This window comes from Poecile atricapillus, chromosome 5 (assembly GCF_030490865.1).
Source record: "Poecile atricapillus isolate bPoeAtr1 chromosome 5, bPoeAtr1.hap1, whole genome shotgun sequence".
Lineage (NCBI taxonomy): Eukaryota > Metazoa > Chordata > Aves > Passeriformes > Paridae > Poecile > Poecile atricapillus.
Window position 1 is genome coordinate 2,202,485 of NC_081253.1, and position 19,827 is coordinate 2,222,311.

Consider the following 19,827-nt stretch of genomic DNA (forward strand, 5'->3'; position numbering starts at 1 on the left):
ATAAAAACCAATAATCAAATCCATCACCCAGAGATGCAGTTCCATCCTACAAAAAGAAAAAATTCCACCACACACACCCTGAAAATTACCTGGGAACTAAAGATATTATCTGTGGAAGAAGAAAACAAGAGCTGGAATAACAAAACTTGGTCCATGTGGTTAAAATATAATTAAAAGCTTAGGCAATAACCAGCTAATTGTGGGGATTCACAAGACTTTTTCTCTCAGGAGCTATTTCTGAGGAGTAGCTGTTCTGAATTGCTGGCACAGACACAGAAAACAGATTTAGCAATTAAAATCCTTCAAAACAAAGGGAAAAAACAAGCCACAAACTGAAATATGAACGTGAAATATGAATGTTCCTTTAGACATCTTCCTCAGCTGAACCGCTCTTGAAAATTCAGTGTACAGGGGCTTTCACCAGCTCCATCCCCAAAACTAACAGAGGAGAACTCCCAAAATTCCTCTTCCCAGTTTTGTTATAGAGCTGGATACAGGCTGGGAACTCACTTTTATTTTAAAAATAATTATTATTAACACAAAACACTCAACATTTCACGTGAGTTTCATGGAAAGAACATTCCCATTCTCCTGGAAATCCAGCAGAATTCCCCTCCCTGGATTAAACCTCACCCCTGAGCCCTGTGCTGCTGGGAGGCCTCAGGAAAAGGCTCACTGAAGGTTTTAGGGAATAACACAAACATGAGAAGAAAACATTCTCCAGGCTTTATCATGGATATTCAAGAAATAATTCAATGCAGGCTGTGTATCCTGCAAGCACCAAGGTAAAAAAAAAAATAAAAATACCAACTTCAGCAGCAGAGAATGGAACATTTCCCAACTTTCCAGCCTTTGCCTACATGGAATCCCCTTTTTGGGAATTTCCTTTAAGGAAAAAGGTGTCACTTGAGGCTTTGTGATGGCTCCAAACCTCTGAGGGTGGCAGTGCCAGGAGGAGCCCCCAGATGGGGTCATGTCCCTGTTCCTGCTCACACAGGGATGAGAACCCAGCTGGCTGTTGATGCTGGAACCTTCCTTCAGGGCTTTGGCTCATTTGTTCTGTTGCATTTGTATTTTTTAGGGGGGAAATTCAGCTTGGAGCTGAGTGGAATTACAATCCCAGGCTCTGATGAACCCAGGAACACCACGGGAGCCAGGCAAGGTGGGAACCAAGGGGTTCCTGCCCCAGGGATTGTGTCCTGGGCTCAGTGGGACAGGGAAGTGAATTCCCAAGGCAATCCCAGACCTTTGTTCTGAACACAGAGAGGGCAAAGTCTCAGAAGCTGCATCAGGAAATGCCCCTGGGGTCAGCATGACAAGGCCAAAGAGCCACACAAGGACTGAGAGCTGCTTCTTGTGACCACTCCAGGCCAAAATAAATAAACCTGTTTATCCCAGGGATGGGGAGAAACCCTTAAAAGTCATCAGGAGCCATGACCAGAGTTCTATTAGAACATTATTTGTCTCTAATTCAGCTTTTCTATAATTCCATTTTAAAGGAGGAAACTGAGGAATGCAGAGCAGGTTCTTGCCTGGGTTAATGAGAGGCCACTTGAACACTCAGGTGAGTCCTGGGTTTTCATTCTGATTCAGATATTTGCACCACTACCACCTTCTAATACTTTGTTCAACCAGTAATAGTCAATAAAATTCACATTTTTGAGCTGATTCCTTTCTTTAAACCCCCCAGAGATGATAACAGCAGCAAACCCATTTCCTCTCCAAATCTTCCCCGATGAATAAACCAGGAAATCTCTCCCTACACTCCTCCAAGTGTTTATTCAACCATTTAATCACCACCTTAGTAAAATTACCTCAATAAAAGCAAACACAGGCTTGCCATTCCCTCCTGCTGGCCCTGAAAGGGTTTATTTTGTACATTTTGGTACTCCCAGGATCTGCTCCAATCTCTGACACCACCTCTTTAATTCCAGCAGGAAAGAACCCATGGATCACCTGGACACGCACTGCCAGGTGAGCCACGACCTTGTGGGCTCGGAGCAGGGCAGGCTGCAAAAAAAACTCCAATTTCTTTGGAGAGGAGACAACAGAGGTGTGGGAATGTCCAGAAGTGAATGGATTTTATTCATGGAGAGCGTGTGGAAGTCAGCAGAAGCAAGAGCTGTCACAGGAAGCAGGCCAGGATGGTTTTGTCCAGAAAAAGGGAGATATGTTTTAATTTACCACTGCTTTGGTTTTGTTTTTTTCCTTTCTGTTTTATTTTTGAGTATGTGCCTTTTCACCGGGATCAACCCAAATTTACCAAGGAACCTTTACAACCAGCCATCAGCGATTTCCAAGGATGGAAACCTGGGAGAATCCCCTGGGGAGGCCACGTACCTGCTTCAGGACTGGTTTGATTACAGCTGCTGGCGATGCTGTTGGGGATCGCTGGCGCGGAGGGTGCCTGGAGCCTGGCCTGAGCAGGGTTGGGATGTAAGGAGTTCCCTAAGGCCATTCCCGCCTGGGGGAGCATCCCGCAGCTCCCGCTGGCCTGCATCTGGTTGAGGAGCCCGGCCAGGTGGTTGGAGGGGGCTGGGCCGGCGCCGAAGCCGGGGTTGGGGTTGGGGCAGGGCAGCCCCTCCCCACGCAGGGGCAGCCCCGGGGCCAGCGGGGCCACGACGCCGGGGGGGCCCAGCGCGGGCTCTGGCAGGTGCAGCTGGGTGCCGGGGCAGGGCAGGGCGCCGCTGGAGCTCCCGCAGCCCGAGGAACTATTGCTGCTCCCGTGGGAGCTCTGACAACTCATGGACTGCAGGAGCTGCGACATGGAGCTGACGGGGAAGGAGCTTTGACTTGGCTTTCTTATCAAATCAGACCCAGCTTTGGGAACCCCGGAGCTGTCCAACTGAGACTGTCTCAGCAAGCTCAGCACCGTGGTGGTCGGCTGCTTCCTTTTCCTCAGAGGATCCTTTTGCTGAGACATCAATTTATCTCTCAGCGCTGCCCGGCCGCTCTGCCCTTCCGTGGTGGGGAGGAGCACGTTGGCAGCAGGAGGGAACATGGGATTTAAAGTGCTGTGTCCTTCGGTGCTGCTGCCGCTGGCAACAGGTCCAGAATTGCTACTGCTGTTATTGTTGTTACCAGCAAGTTTATTTTGATTTGCTAGCTGTGCTTTGGCTGCTGCTGAGAGTAAACTGCTTGCTGGAAAAGAGGCAGCGTTGTGCTGGTTCAAGATCTGATTTAAAGGCATTCCCAGCAAACCAGGCTGACTCTTCAAGGAACCGCTTCCAGCCGATGCAGCGGGAAAAACTGCATTGTTTGGAGGATTTAATACATTACTCATTCCAGCAATTAACGGGTTAGGGATGTCCTTGTATTGATTAAGTCCATCGTGCTTGGTGGAAGGGCTGGATGGCATGGATGGCCTCGGTGACCCTATGGTTGACCTCGGGGACCTGGGAGGGACTTTGATACCGCTACAGGATGACTGTGGCCCTACTGGAGGCAGCAGGAAGTTTCCGTGATCGGACGAGGTGGAAGAAGAACGCGATCTTTGGGGAGAAGCCTCGATCCTCCCGATGCCGGCCGCCATCATGTGAACGGGGGACGTCACCGGCGACGGCGACAGGGACGTCGAAGCCGAGTGCTGAACCCTTTGGACGTGAGCGCCATGGTTCACGTGGGCGGGTTTGACGGTGGGCAGGGGCAGGTTGCTGGGCAGGGGCACCACGGCGGGGGGCATGCTTACATTCATCACGGGTACCTGAGAGTGGACACTCGAGTGGAAAGTGGTGGGGTTCATGATCACGGGGTTCTGGTTCACGGGTTTGCTGGGAATCGGGTCCAGTATGCCAAGCGGATCCTTCTCGGATGTTAATGGCTTTTTCTGAAGAGCGCAGGAAGGCGGTGGAGGAGGTGGGGGTGGGCCTTGGGGGGGTTTATGGTGGAACATTGCTCGTGGTATTTCCATACCGGCTGAAAAGTTACACAGGGGTTTTTTCATGACCGGGCTCTTGGTGGTCAGGGTGGGGGAAAGAGGTATATTAGTCCTTCCAGCCATTGCACAGGATGACTGTATGGGAGAGCCGTGGAGCATGACTGACGGCGGGGACAGAGGCGTCCTGGTCATGTGGATAGGACTGGAGTTGGGTGCTCCATGAAAACCGGGATTGTTCCTCGTGAAGACGTCGGGGCTTCCCAGCGGGTCAGTCCTGGGGGAGATGGAGCCGTCCCCGTAGATCTGCGATCCCGAGGACGCCGGGCTGGGCATCCCCCCGTGACTGCCGCGGTACGGAGACTTCTGCCCCAGTTCATTGCTCCCCAATCTCTGCCTGGGATAGGCAGGATGGAGCTCTGCTTGCTGGCTTCCAGCCATTTCTTGCACATAAAGCCTACCCATGGCATTAGATGCCCCCATCATCAACTTGAAAGGAGTCTTACATTCCGGCATCACAGAATTTGTAATTCCTTCATGAGATTTATTCCTCATCGACCTTGGGGTTGCTGCTCGAGTGGGAACTACTGGCGTCGCACCTGGGGTGGGAAACACACGGCAGTTACTGGAAATCCAGAGTCCCACCTTTCAGGGCAAAGCTACTGAGGGTGAAAACATTCCCAAAAGCTCAGGGAGCCTTTGGTTAAACTTTTGCTTCAGCAGAAATAAACCCTCAATCACTGAGCGGCTGCTGAAACGGTGCCTGTCCCCAGATACACAGTTGTAATTCCATATCCCATAGGAATATGGATGATTTAAAACCTTTTTCCCTTCCCTTTTGCCTTTTCCAGCCACCCCCTCCAGCCTCCTGCATCTCCAGCATCCTCCCACCCCGGCAGGAGGAGCGGGATGGCTGTGGCAGGGAAAAGGAGCCTCTGGCACCATCTATTGAGGACAGGAGGAACACAGCCCATCCAGGATTGAGACTCAAATCCCACAGAAAAGGTCCTGTCCCAAATGTTATCCCTGCTGAGGGATCCTGAATGCTTTCTGTTTGTTTTCAGGATAAAAGCCTTGGGGATATTTGCACTTGATGGAAAAATTCCCTGTAAATCCTGCTTTTGAGGCTACACCTTCCAACAAACACAAGACCACTTTCCATCTTCATTTAAAAAGGTTTTTTTCCAATGTTTTACTTCCAGACTAGAAGCACAAACAGCTCCAAGTCTGGGGGACTTTCTGCCAGTTTTGCTGCTCTGGGAATTTGCAATTCAGCTTGGAGAGCTTGGCACGCAGCCTCTGGATGTGCAAAATTCAACTGGAATTGGGAGCTAAAAATTCTGTGTTCAAATGAACTCAGAGGTGCCTTCAAATTCCTCTACTCCTTCATGGAAAGGATGGTCAGATGGCACTGACAATCCTGCCCTCATCCTGTTTACTCCAACATGAGAGAAACAAACATTTCCCCTGCCCCAAAATACAACAGAAGTCTCATTTAGGTGATAAAACTAAAGGCTGAACTGCAAAATAAAATAATTATGAGAGGCCTCACCTTGAGAGCTGGAAATAAGCAAATGGTCACATATAAATATGCAAAAATTTTGCTTACAAGGGGATTTATTGGGGAATTTTCTTCTTTGCTTGTGCACAAAATTCTGACCGACAGAGAAAGTAAGAACACATAAACATATAAATTATCTCCTTCAGTTTGCTAATATTTTGAAAACAGGAATGTAATTTAAGTACTACTCACTGAAAAAATTGAGCAGGGAAATGCACAGAAACTTGGGAAATTGTTAGTTAGAAACAAAATTACACTGAAAAGAATTTCCAAGAAAGGTTTTAAACCCTAAATTTCAATGTGAAAATGCAGGGGCACATCGGTATAATGAACAGCAGGGATATCTTAGCACTGGCACTCATCTAAAATTTATTATTCCTTGGTTTTCTTATAATTTTTTCCACTCTGAAGTGGGAAGAGCTGTTGGCCAGGTGTTCTCACAGCAATGAGGGGTGCAGAGAGCTCTCAGGCCTTTTCCCAGGAGCTGCAACACCAGAGTACAGAAATAAAATCTCAGCCCCCTTCCCTCCTTTGTCCTGCCCACTGGGATCTGAAATTCTCTTCAGAAAATTCTGAATCCTTACAAAGTCCCTGATTTTGGATGAATTTCTGGGTTTGGAGCGGTTTCAGTGCTAACTTTGCTTTCACTCCAGGTGTCAGGGAGCCCCCCTGGTTTTACAATGTTTTGATCTTTTGTTTGGAGAATACCTGCCAACTTCAGTCACCAACAAATTTCCTCTTTTTTTTTTATTGATGGGGATAATTAAAATGCTAATCCAGGTTGGTGGCCAGAAATAATCCTTGAGAAATGACAGTGGAGATCTCCTCTTGCTGTCTATTCTCCTTTACAATACAATTTCCCATTTAGCCAAGTCCTTAGCCACATCCTAATCCCTTCATAATCACTTTATTCTGCTCCTCTAATTTCCCATGTGACAGAATATCAGACATATTACTACAGTTCCAAAAGATGAGAGCTAATGTATTTTCTTTGTCTAGAACAATCTGATATCTTTTCCAAGAAAATCATGCTCTGAGGCTGGGCTGACCTGCTTTTAGACTCATTTTCTATCTACCTCCATCTCTGATTACTCCCTTTATTTATTCCTTCAATCTGCTTATTTTTGCACTCATACTCAGACTTTCGGGGTGGTTTTGCATAGCAATTATGTGTAAAAAAATCAGATTATTACATGATTCTGCATGATTTCATTTTACTCACTTGTTCCACCACCAGGACTAGTTAGAACCAGTGAAGGATGTGGTGCTTCCATGCTTTTATGAAGTGTAGCCACAGCAATAATTTTCCTTTTGTGAATGCATAGTTTGGTGACATCTTCGTCCGCTTTAACATCTTCAGCAGTTCTCTGCTTCACAGCAGCTCCAGGATCAAAATTAAAGACCTGGCAGTGGAAATTCCAGCGTTTAAAATAATGACTTCAGGCAGCAAAGTCACCAAATTCACATAAATTAGGAATTTTATATGGAGTATAGAGGAATTCTCCTCTGTTCCTGACTGCTCCTATACTGCCCAAGAGATTCCTTGACAGGATGTTTGGAAACAACAAATAAAAAAATGAATATATTTATAATAACTGAGTCAGATCCTCTCCAAGAGGGGCTAAGGCAGAGGGGAGCTGAATTTTGTATTTTAAGGTCTAACTTTGGGTGGACAGCACTTATTTTAGAGATGATCTGAACAGAGTTTGAGTCACCAGCATGGGGAGCTCAGAAATATTCTTGAACCCAGATCCAGAACGATGCTGTGCTTTACCTTGGGAAGAACAAGAGGACATTCTAGGCCACACTTGCACGTTCCATCAGTCAGCAAGTAAGTCTTCACCTGCTCCAAGCAGGATAATAAAGACCCACTGGGACTGCAAAGGAACAGAAATGATGAATACGAGCTCTTGGATAGGTCAGGACTTGTGTCTGCTCACAAGGACAGTGGGTAAAATCACATTTCGTATTTTTTCTCTCACAATACTTCTTGCTTTTACTCAAGAATTGAGATAATACTTAGAAAAAAAAAAATCCCAAACATATTTTTGGAAAGGAAACAAAACTGTTGCAGCTGGGTCTCTTTGTTGCACAATGTTTGGTTTCATTCAGCTAAAATTTCGACCTTCTCACTGAAAATAAGAAATATTACACCAAGGAGCCAGGCCAGCGAGCTCCTGATAAACTGCACTCGGATTTCTCCAACTCCCACCAGAAAATCATTATCTCCACATCCCAAAATAGGGCACTGGGAACTCTGTTACGGCAAAATCACTAATTCATAAGATGGAAAAAAAAAAAGTTCTCGTGTCCCCAGCCTGTAACTTGCAGATTGCTCTTTATTGCTGGGCCAGCTGAAGTGTTTATCTGGAATAAGACACTGGTTATTAATGGCAGCTGTAAATAGCCCTAATTCAAACAAAAACAGCTCAAGTGGAATAGTTTGGATCACAAAAACACTCCTGACTCAAAATTTCAAGCTATGATGAACTTTGGTACTTAGAATCCAACACATAAACACCTCATCCTGCACGAGAAGCGAGTCACATCTAAAGCAACACCTGCAAGTGACATTTAAAGTTCTGCTGACAGTTTAAGTAAGTAATTTCTTTGCCAGGCATGCCCTGAAATAGTTATTTTTGGGAGAAGTGCTCAGGTTGAATCTGTGTAGCAGTGACAGTTTGGAGGGTGAGGAAGATGAAAGAGCAATCTAAAAATAAAGGTACAGGTCTGGTGACTGGTCAGGAGTCAAACCTTTCCTGTCTGAAATCCTTGGGAAGCAGGGGGAAAACTGCTCTTTATTTATTTTAATTAAAGCAGGATCCTGGCTGATCCCTTTGGATGTTCCCACCTGTCCTGATCACGCTCAGCCCCAGGCAAACTCCACTCTGGATGTAACAGCTTCCCAAGGGAGATCCCCATACTGACATTTGCTCTGGACCATCCTGTCTACACCCAAAATCTCTGCAGACACCTTCTGTGATCCTTAAATCTCCCGTTAAAAGGCATTTCTGGGAATATGCTCTGGAGTGAGGATGCTGTTTTATTTGCATTGGCTAAAAAAGGCTACTTTTCCTGGGATATTTTTAGAAAAAAGTGATTCTAAATAACCTTGGTGTGCTGTTTGCCTGGGCACACATAACCACTGCAGGCTCCAGGAATAAAAAGGAGCGTGCTGACAATCAGTGAGTGGAAAGGAAGGTCAATCCACTCAATCTGTGGCATGTGGGATCCAGTATTCCAACTGCAGTTGGTTATTTCTCCACAAAACCCAACTAGATTTTAAACAGGGCCTTTTTTCCCCTGTTCCAGACTGATTCTGGGCAGAGCTGGAACTGCAGAGTCTTTTTTTGTGTGCACAAAGTTATTGATGCTTCTGTAACACAAAGGATGATCCACAGCTTCCTTTGTAAGAAACTGCCACAAAAATATGGAATTCCAGACTGGTTTGGGTTGGGAAGGACCTTAAATTCAGCTGTTTCCAGCCCTGCCACCATCCCAGGCTGCTCCCAGCCCCGTCCAGCCTGGCCCTGGACACTTCCAGGGATGATTTAGGTCCTACTTAGAAGCTCTGTTTTGCTAAGAAAAGGCCTGAGAGTCAACTCAGTGCCTCTACCAGGTAATGAAAAGCAGTTAATGAATGGATTTAATCTTGATTTAATCCAAAGCAACTGCTGACAGCTGACAGGAAAGCGTCCGTGCTTTCCAAGGAGGCACAAACAGAGAGTCTTTATTCAGCTGGGATCATCTATTCCACTTAAATCATGTCAGATATCTTAATATATCCACTCATTTTCCCTGGGATAGCTGTGGAGTCAATACTGTGTGACCTTTCCTTGCCTCCATGAATGCTGTGCATGCTGGCAGGGCAGTGAGGAGGTTGTGGAAACTCAATCCTGGAGGATTCAGCTGCCCTCAGAGCCCTGTGGATGCTCCATGTCAGGGAGGAGATTGGATTATTGGGCTTCCACCCTTTCCCACCAACATGTGCCTTGCACCAAACAGAAGTGTAAAATACTTTGCTTCATCAGAACATCTCAGAGAAGGTGACCAGAAAATTCACCAAAGAATAAAAAAATACATTGGAAAACTTGGGAAGAGGGCAGGAACAGCATGAGCTTCCCCAAAGCTGCCGTGTAAAACTTGTTAGGGCTGGAAGAAACGAAGTTCAAAAGCCGGTGAGATCATCAGGTACACAAAAATTTCAAAGCATTATTTTCCTGATGTCTGGATATGGAGATTATTGGGGGAAAAAATCCCCTAATCCATAACTTTTCCTTTCCCATTGATCTGTAAGTGAATTAGAGCTGTAATGAGAAATACAAGGGCAGGGTGGTTTCTCTTTGCCATGGGCTGGGTTTGATTCTGCTCGTGGAGAACACAAACAAGAAATCCTGGAATGCATCTGATCCTTTCTGCTAGTTTAAGTGTAAAATTGGAGTGTGCTCTGGCTCATTAAAGACTTTTGTACTGGTAATACACAAAATGTTGTGAGAAGTGCTTATTTTAATCACAGAACAGTGGAAGAAATTTAAGCAAATAACTGCCTGATAATCACATAGGTTTGTGTGATGCAAACCCAATGTCCCCACATTTTATAAAGCTGACTTTGATCTTTTTCCCAATAACATTTAATTTAGGCTCTCTTTGTCTGAACACATTTATTTCATAGCAATTTCAATGTATTTCTTTGTGACCATTCCAGGGTGAAGCAAAAAAAAAATTCCAGTAAGCTAAGAAAAAATAAATAAATAAACAAACAAAGTACCTAAAACTTTGGATTTAGGTTTATGTTCTTGGGTTTTTTCCCCACATGGGTAATGTGAGGGATCCATAAAAGTTGGAGAACATCAGTGACAGTGAACACAGAACCTTCACAGGCATAAAAAAATGGGTTTGGAGCTACTGAGCAGTCACGTGGCTTAAATTTACTTTGAAAAGAATCACAAAATCATAGAATGGTTTGGCTTGGAAAGGATCTAAAGCTCATCCAGTTTCAATCCCTGCCCAGGGACACCTCCCACCATCCCAGGCTGCTCCAAGCCCCAATGTCCAACCTGGCCTTGGACACTTCCAGGCATCCAGGAGCAGCCACAGCTCCTCTGGGAATTCCATCCCAGCTCCACCCCACCCTCCCAGCCAGGAATTCCTTCCCAATATCCCACCTAAATCTACCCTCCTTCAGCTTCCAAGAGGATCTTGCACTTGAGGAACAATTCCTTGGAGTTTTTGAGCGGAAGAAAGGACCCGAGCCAGGAATCTCCTGCTCATTGTGGCCAAACTCCACCAAACACCAGCCCAGCAGCCCCTGAGGTGACCTTACCTGATGTAGAGAACTCCACTTTGGTCCACCCTCCGCTGCCAACCAACGGGAACTTGCACTGCTGGTGGCCCTCCATCCGTGTCCCCTCCGTCACACTCCTTCCCACCATTCATTTTCCTGTTTCTGGTTATGAGTCTTCAAAGATATCAACAGTAAGGTGATATCCTTTTACTACATGTCATCCTGGCCTCCCAAAGCAGGCCCTGCAGCACAGCTTTCCCCAAATCCTACAAAGTGCATCGGGAGGCTCCAGCTCAGTTTGAAACCAAGTCCTTAAAAGTGGCCATTTTGGTTAATGAGTCACTTTCCCATTATAATCCACATTAAATATGCAATGTTTAACTCCTTATATATTCATAAGGATGAACTATATAGATAAAAATTAGTGCTTCCAACTTGGGAAAATCATAATTCACCAATCCTTTGTTACCTGTCAGAAAGGAGAATGGGGAAAAGGAGAATTTCTAGTTCAACAGCATGATGGCTCCAAGCTTGATGACTGTCTAAGATAACTTGTGTTTCGTGAAAGCTCGTCTCATTTTTATAAATATGAGTCAGATCCAATACCTCCAGGTATTACACCCTTTATATGCCACATTATTTTTGTTTTCTTTTTATCTTCTGGTCATGATCCAAGTTGTCTTCTTGAGTTGCTTTGCTGAGTCCTTGGCTCCAATCAAACAGCCTGAAAGATACAGATGTGGGAAACACGTGAGCCATCCTTCTCCAGCCCTGCAGCCCAGTGCAGTAACTCAGGGAGATGTTTACAGCTGCAGCCATTCCCAGAGCTTCAAATCAAAATTTTAAATGTCAATGGAACCATCAAAATAAGGCTCAGAGCAAAGAGAATCCTGCCAGCATTTTCTATTTATATGTGGATGCAATTGAGCTACATCTTAAAAGCTACAAGAGTGCAACTGCTGTTAAATAGTTGATGTGGAGTTTGGGTGAATTAAGGGATGTATCTTTTCACAGAATATTTTCACATATGCTTCTGTTCAGAACTACCAGCAGATGACTAAATTAATGCCCTTTAAAAATTGTTTAGAAAACTGAATGAATTTCATGTGAAGGAAGCTGCTTCTAGGCTTTGATAATGTCCATAAAAATGCAAACCTCCTGCATTTCGATTGAATTAAAATAATCACCTCACCAAAAAATTGGGTAATAAAAAGGGAAAAGCCAGCAGCAGTGACTGATCTCTGAATACCTTTGAAACAATCTGAACATCCTGGGGAATAAAACCCCCTCAGAGATTTTCTCTCATGACAGAAACTGAGTCATTCCCCCCAAAATAATTTTTTCAAGGTGACCAAGTGAGACTTAACACTTGAGAGTGGACATTTTATTAAGGTGAGACAAACGTGGAATTGGGATTTAAATAGTAAATACACCAGAAAAAAAAACCAACAATCCTAAATTCAAATATAGGATGGCACAGGTGACTGTTGTAGTAACATCACTGGGAGATTTTATTTGAAATCAGGTGTCAATCCTGCCTCATTACCAACACTAACATTATGCCAACATATTAGAACATAATAAATGTTATGGACCTGACTGATTTTCATAAGAAAAGGGTGTTTTTTTAAAGCCAGAAATGGAACATATAGACATTTCTGCAATAACACCACATTACATCTATATTTAACAGTAATAACAGCTCCTTCCTTCAAGACCACTAAAGGAAGACTACAGAGGCATAAATATAGTCCTGGAAAATGTTCCCTTAAGTACCCTCATGCAGAACATTCCCTTTAGAAGTGCTGCTTAGAAATGTAAAGTTCCAAATGCTCCAAAAAGAAAAAAATAAAAACCCTCACGGGGGTATTTCCAAGAAGGCTGTGGATAAAAGGAGCTGGTTGGACAAACCCCCTGCACTGAGGGGCTGGAATCTAAACAGGGAATTGGAATCCATCATCTTGGAGGCTTTTCCCAACCTTAATGACTGTGTGATTTCAGATTTTCTGCAGGATGAAGGTTTCTGGAATGGGCTGGCACTGTTCTGCAGGGATCTGGTTCCACTTTCCCAAGAATTCCAAAGGGATGCAATCCTTGGCCAGCCCAGAGGGCCTGGTGAGCTCCTGCCCTGCAAAGGTCGCAGAGGATGTCCCATGGACACCTGGTCATGTCTCCTATCAGAACAATCCACCCTTTAATCTCTCAGGCTGGAACACAGAAATAGGATTTGGAGAGCTCTTGGCAACAGTTCAGGGCTCACTCAGGTTTTCACTTCAGAAATTTGGGGGTCTGAGTGGTTTTATCCTGATTAAGGAGGGAGCTGATGAGGTTTCATCAAAAGCAGGCCAGAATTTACCTTACTGCTGAAAGCTGCAGTGACATTTTTACTGTTGGTCTCATGGAAGGCTAAAACGGGTAAAGAAATTTCCCTGTTACTCTGAATTAATTGAGAATTAACCTTCTGTAATGCAATAAAATCAGAAAATTTATCAAATACTGGGAGCACCCGGTGCAGGGAAGTTGCTCACATCTCAGCCCAGCTTTGCTCTGGCTCATGTTGACATTTAGGGTCATTATGAGCAAATAATATCCAGCAATTGCTTATTTCTGCAAGAGACACCTCAAAGTAACTTTTTATTTCTACAGGTTCTGCAGCTCCCACTTCACCTCCACCACAGGATTCTCACCATTGAATCAGGTAAACTTTGTCTGGACTGCACCTGAGGACTGAAAAAAGCTAAAAAAAAAATCACTGAACTGTTTAATCTGTGGAAAGTATTTAAATATTTTTAGGAAAAAGAGCAGGGTTAGGTGGGATATTGGGGAGGAATCCTTCCCTGTGAGGATGGGGAAGCCCTGGCACAGCAGCCCACAGGAGCTGGGGCTGCCCCTGGATCCCTGGAAGTGCCCAAGGCCAGGCTGGACAGGGCTTGGAGCAGCCTGGGATGGTGGAAGATGAAGATTTGAGAATCTTTCAGGTCCCTTCCATCCCAAACCATGCTGCAATTCCATGGTTCTAAATTCCATTCTCCTCCAGGTACAAAACTACTTCAAACCCTCACACTCCCCTAAAGCAGGAGCAGTGGCCAGAGATACTCCCAGCTCCCTTTAACCTTTATTTAAGGTTAATTACTCCTAAATTTAACCTTTTTGTGCAATTTCCAGTGCTGGGAGGACACCCTGAGGTGCCTGGGTGTGGTGAGATCCAGCAAACAGGGCTAAGGCTGCTTGGGAGATTCCAATACTATACAAAAATAAATGATATGTAAAACACATAATCCGTGTTTTATAGGAAATGCTCATGGAAGTGAGATGGTTTTCCCAAAAATCCAGCACAGTTCCATGTGGATTTCCACAAAGTAAAGCCCTCAGTAACCTCTGCATGTTGCTACAGGCACAAACTGCCCAGGTAAGAGGTGCCCCCATCCACATTTCCATGCTGAAATTCCATCATGGAAAGTTCCTTGGGTGTTATTTGATTTAATTAATTTAATAACACCACACAACTCAAAGCTCTACTGGAGATTTACAACAGGAGGAGAGGGAACAGCCTCAGGCTGGGCCAGGGCAGCTCAGGGGGGACAGCAGCAGGAATTTCCCCATGGAAAGGGCGCTCAGGCCTTGGAAGTGCCCAGGGAGGTTTGCAGTGCCCATCCCTGGAGGTGCCCAGGGAATTCCTGGAGGTGGCACTCAGTGTGAATGGAAATCCCTGTGGGAATCATAAAGTGAGATGGAAACATGGGATTGGGTGAATCCCAGGAGGATTTCCCTGGGAGTTTGGTGGCTCTGAGCTGGTTTGGAGCTGGAGTCTCCGTGTGTGTGGACAGCAGCAGGAATTTCCCCATGGAAAGGGAGGTTTCAGTGCCCATCCCTGGAGGTGTCCAGGGAATTCCTGGAGGTGGCACTCAGGGCTCTGGCTGGGATTGGGCACAGCTGGGGCTCCGTGGGCTTTTCCAACCTCAGGGATCCTGGGATTCCACGACTGCACAGCCCCCCCTGCCCTCAATGCACGATTTGCCCCTTCCCCATCCAAGCACTCTCTGAAGCATTCTGGACTGGGACGCAAAAAAGTTGGATTTTGGACCAAATCCAAAGCGTTCTGGACACTGGAATGAATCCAAAGGTCTGATTTCCATCAGCCATGGAATAAATCCCTGCCCTCAGTAATCTCCACACAAGTCCTGTTATCTCACCACGAGCAACACAACTTCCCACATCCAAACCAGCGACTGCTTTTTGCCCTGTGCCAGCACATGATGTTTAGATTTGTTTTGCAGTCCAGTTTCATTACGATATCCTTCAAAATATTTCACTGGAGAACTATGCAAAACTACCCAGAATTCCCTCCCCCCTTTAGCCCCCTCGACCCCTTCCCCACACGGAAAAGTTCTCCTTAATTTTCATCTGCTGGAAGTGTGGTTTCAATTTTTAATGGGACTCTTTCCCTTTTTTTTTTTTTGAAATGTTGGATTTCAGGCAGCCTCTTTGCACACTCAGCTGTTAATATTTACTTGAGCAATTTTTGACTCAAGTGGGAAAAATAGAAAACTCGATCGGATGTGAAAAGAAATTTAAATGAGATATTAATTGTCTGGATTCCAATCTGTTACATATGATATGAATAATATTTATTTTATTGGTAAGTGAACGTTGAGCCAATTAAGACAAATTTTCACATTTCACAAATTTTTACTGCAAGTCATGGAATGGTTTGGGTTGGAAAGACCTTAAAGCCCATTTTGTTCCACCCCCAGGGACACCTTCCACTATCTCAGGTTGCTCCAACTCTCAGAGCAATAATTTTTTTCCTATTCAAATATAATCTAAATCTCTCCCTCGTCCTCCAAATACTTTTGATGTTCCATTACTTTGTTCTTACATGAACTTTGAAATGCCCAACAATTCCATGGATCACAAAGGGGCTCCACAATCCCTGCCTGGCTCTCTGAGGCACAAATCCCAGTTCCTATTTATGGAATGGCCAAATTTTGGATATAAAGCTTTGCAGACATTCAGAAAAAAAACCACACCAAACACTGCTTAGAGACACAAATTACAATCTCGTTTTCAAGGCTTTCCTTTCTAGCACTGAAAAACCTCCAAAATGAGAAATGCTCTCAAATCACAGTCCTGGGGTTTCAGAACTAATAAGAAATTTTAGCTTCTTAAAAAGCATCACTTTCAAAGCACTCAGTGAAAAGGAGTTTTGATTCAGTTACCACTTGCACATTATTAATCTGTTTAAGTCTATCAAAGCAATTAGCCAGGATTCTCCTGTATCATCTAATTAGACACAAATGTTGCATCATTTTTTGGGAATGCTTTCCCAGTTTGAAAAGCAGCATTCTCCTGACTAATTAGATCAGTGGTGAATACTTTATGAGGGCCTATTTTTAGGCCAGTGATTCAACAAACAAAAGTGCCTGAAGTAGGAAGAAAACCTTGAATCCTTCAGGATTTTTTTCCTTAGGGTGGTGTCCAGGACATGGCACAGCTCTACACACGACTTACTCATGATTTACTCATGATAAACAGGATCTACTTTGATATACTCTGGCCTTAAAACAGATCTCACTTGTAAATACAGAGTATTCAGAATATTTTGCCACAATCAGAAAATTGCTCTGCACTGAATGAATTAAAATGAGCATTTGAAATCGCCCCAGCGCCAACTCACTTCACACCACTCCAACCAGCTGTGCTATTATTTCTAACTTTTAAAGTAGTTTTATTTCTACAACAATGTTTATATTCTCTTATTTTATACCACTCTTGATGCTGTGGAATTTTTTGGGATTGGAATTTAACCACTCCATGAAATAATTCCCTGGAGGTGTCCGAGGAACACCTGGATGCAGGCTCAGTGCTCTGGGCTGGTGACAAGGTGGGGATTGGCCAGAGGTTGGACTCAGTTTTGGAGGCATTTTCCATCCTGGATGATTCCCTGACAGCCATTTGGATGAATCCACCCAAAAATAACAGAAATCCGTGAGGATTCCAGGCCCTTGTCACTGTTTTCCTCACCCTGGAGCCCCCTGGATGTTTTCCTGCTCCCAGCATGGGGATGGACATTTATTTTCCCAAGCCTCCAAGACCAGGAGCCCAAAGCTACTCAGGAACCTCCACTAATGAAACAACACAAAAATCATTTTCATGGAGAAGAACTGGTTTATGTCCATGGAATCCAGCTGATCATTAGGAGCAGGTCTCATAAATCCATTTCCTTGGAGCACTTTGGATCAGGGTGCTGTTGAGTAATCAGACAGAAATCTGATATCCTTCCCACCAGGGAAAAACCAGAGTATCCTCAATTTTGGAGATTTAATTGTGCCAATGAAGTCATCCAAAGCAATGGACAACTGGGCTGAGCTGGGAAGGAACAAGATTCTTTTAGCAGTCCTTAGGGATAGCACCAAAATCTTCTCCCTAAAATCTCCTCCCTAAAATCTTCTCCCTAAAATCTCCTCCCTAAAATCTCCTCCCTAAAATCTTCTCCCAGGATGACTCTGAACCCATCTTTCCATGAAATTCCCAAAGCTGGAGCAATTTAGGCTTCACTTCCAATAAAGAATAGATAAAGTCCTTCCTCCCAAGATCTCTGAAAGGCTTTGCACAAAAAACAGCCCAAAAAAATAAAACAAAAGGACGGAAAGAAAGAAGATTATTTTGTTTTTAACGCTCATCCCTGGCTGTTGACTATGGATTTATTAATATTTATTTAAAATTTAATAATATATTTATTATGTCCACCTAGGATGCTCTTCCAGGATTTCCACAGCATGGATTTTTTTTTCTTTCCAAGGGAAACAGGTCAGAAATGTGATGTGACACAGACCTATTTTGTGTCAGCTTGATGGCAGCACTCAGATTTTGTCAAAATGAAAGTTAATATTTGGTGTACACCAGAAATCAGCTAAGAATGATATCACTGTTATCCAAACCTTTCCTAGGGAATATTATTAAATGGAATATTACTGAGAAATATGTTAATGAGAAGGGGAGAAACTTCACATCCACTTCATTTTAGGGGAATTTGGATAAAGGAATGAGGAATTTTCTTTCAATTCTCATGTTTCAGGCTTCTAAAAAGCTGATATTATTCAGCATAGTTCTGTAATGCTTTTATAATGAGGATTATATGAATTTCAGGAATCTCTGATTGAGAATGTTCTGAAAATATCTAATAAACAGATACAGAAATTGAGGAGGAAATAACTGTAATGTTCAGTTCTACTGTATGATATTGACTGAGGTTACCAGGGAAATGGAAATTTGGGAAAATAAAGATTTATTTAAAAGGAAAAAAAAAAATATTTGAATGGAAATCTTTCAAAAACTGACCATGAAAATTCAACTAGATTTCAGCCAAACAATTAAAAAACAGGAAAAAAAAAAAAAAATCAAGATTCCTGGAAATCTGGAGAAAGGCTCTGAGCATTGGAATAACAATTTTTGAATAGCCCCAGATCTCCATTCATTTTGAAAAATTAAATTAAGCAAGAATAGCAAAAATGAAGCAAGAAATGGCAAAAAATGAAACCCATCCTCCCATGTTTTCAAGGCAGAGGTCTCTATAAACAAGAATATCAACCTCCTTTGGATCAGACACCTGAAGTTGAGGATGGAGCAACATTTCAATAATTTGAATTATTCAGCCCGAGTTCCTGTGCAGGAGATTGTCAGAACTGTAGCAAGATTGCAAATTAAACCCATAAATTATGCTTTTGTGCCAAAGTAGTAATCATGTGACTGTACTATTTTTAGCCCCTTGGTATTTTTTCTCCAAGTGCCCCTTTTTCAGCTGTTTATTGAATTACGTAGCTCTGCTCAGCAATTTCCCTGATGAAAATACACTTAAGGTATTAAAAATATATATGGGAACAATAAAAATCAGCTCTTCAGACACCTCAGTGCAAACCCTCCTGCCTTATCTGGCATAAATGGAATAATATTGGAGAGTCTGGACTGCCTCTGGACCCTGAAAATCTGATTAATCTCTCCATTAGCAGATAATTACTTACTAATTGAATGTAGAAGTATTTGGAGAATTTGGACCTACTATTTTATTTGAGAGCGTTTTCTCTGTTTTCTAAAAAATAAGGATGCAAAAGTTAAGGATATTTAGGAAAAAAAAAGTGCTTTTAATCCCTTTAAATGCCAATTTTTTCCTTCTTGCTATAGCAGAGATTTATTAGTTATGAGTTTAATCATTTTTAAATCAATCTTGATGAAGATTTGTATATATGACCTTTCCTTCTCCAGCCCCTTTTTCTACTCACACTGCCCTGAGTCAGCTCTTTCCTGAATTCATCATTTGATTTAAAAATATTCTTGCTCACCTTACCATTTCTTTTGTTATTTAATTTAATTTGTTTTGTTATTTAAACCAGTAATGCCCATATAAAGTAATTTTTAATGTATTAATTAAGAGTAGGGTAGGGGATTGAATTGAAAATGCAAAAATCCTGACCTTTTTCCTCATTAAGCATTAGATTGAAGTTGGGTCTGTTCATCTTGTTCACTCCAAGCTGGAAAATAATCAGTTAAAAACAGAAAATAAGCAATTGTGAGCAACACACTCCACTTAGGACGTTAAGATTCCAATATTAAATGACTCTTAATTATTTCTTCATATTTATAAACACTTAGAAAGGATTCTTGGGATAAATGGTGAAATAACTATTTCCATTTCTTGTTTTGTACACATTTTATTTCTATCAAACATCACAGCATGGGAAAAAAGAATCTAATATTGAAGAAATGTGTGATTTCTTTCTACAAAATCAAACTTACTCCATTGAATCTGAATTCTGGGAACACAAATGATCAAAATTCTTGCCTGTACACACCCCCCCAGTACTTTTAAATAAAATTTTGTGCTTCAGGAGTGTCTGGGTGCCCCAACCCCTTCACTCAGATTTACTTTTCAGCAAGCCAAGGTATTTTTAGCCCACTAAAAGGAGCAAAGTGCCTCAAAGTTGGTGTCTGTGTATTATTGGGATGGATTCTTACATAACAACGATGTGTTCACACCATCACCTTAATAAAGATAAATTTCCTTGGCCAATAAAGTGTGAGGAGTGGAGCCTGGCTCCTGGAAAATGAAGC

General features: G+C 43.2%; 1 protein-coding gene across 7 annotated transcripts in view; it reads right to left on the reverse strand.

Annotated features, from left to right (window-relative positions):
• MBD5 (methyl-CpG binding domain protein 5) overlaps positions 1–19,827 on the reverse strand; it is a 108,867-nt gene that overhangs the window by 21,154 nt on the left and 67,886 nt on the right. For 3 of the 7 annotated variants that reach the window (XM_058839243.1, XM_058839239.1, XM_058839241.1), the window contains 5 exons: positions 19,190–19,247; positions 10,759–11,443; positions 7,210–7,312; positions 6,658–6,838; positions 2,341–4,473 (listed from right to left, as the gene is read on the reverse strand). In XM_058839243.1, coding sequence (XP_058695226.1) covers positions 2,341–4,473; positions 6,658–6,838; positions 7,210–7,312; positions 10,759–10,871 — 2,530 coding nt within the window. In that variant the 5' untranslated portion in view covers positions 10,872–11,443; positions 19,190–19,247. The remainder of the gene's footprint in view (positions 1–2,340; positions 4,474–6,657; positions 6,839–7,209; positions 7,313–10,758; positions 11,444–19,189; positions 19,248–19,827) is intronic. The other 4 variants (XM_058839245.1, XM_058839244.1, XM_058839242.1 and 1 more) reach the window with 3 other exon arrangements.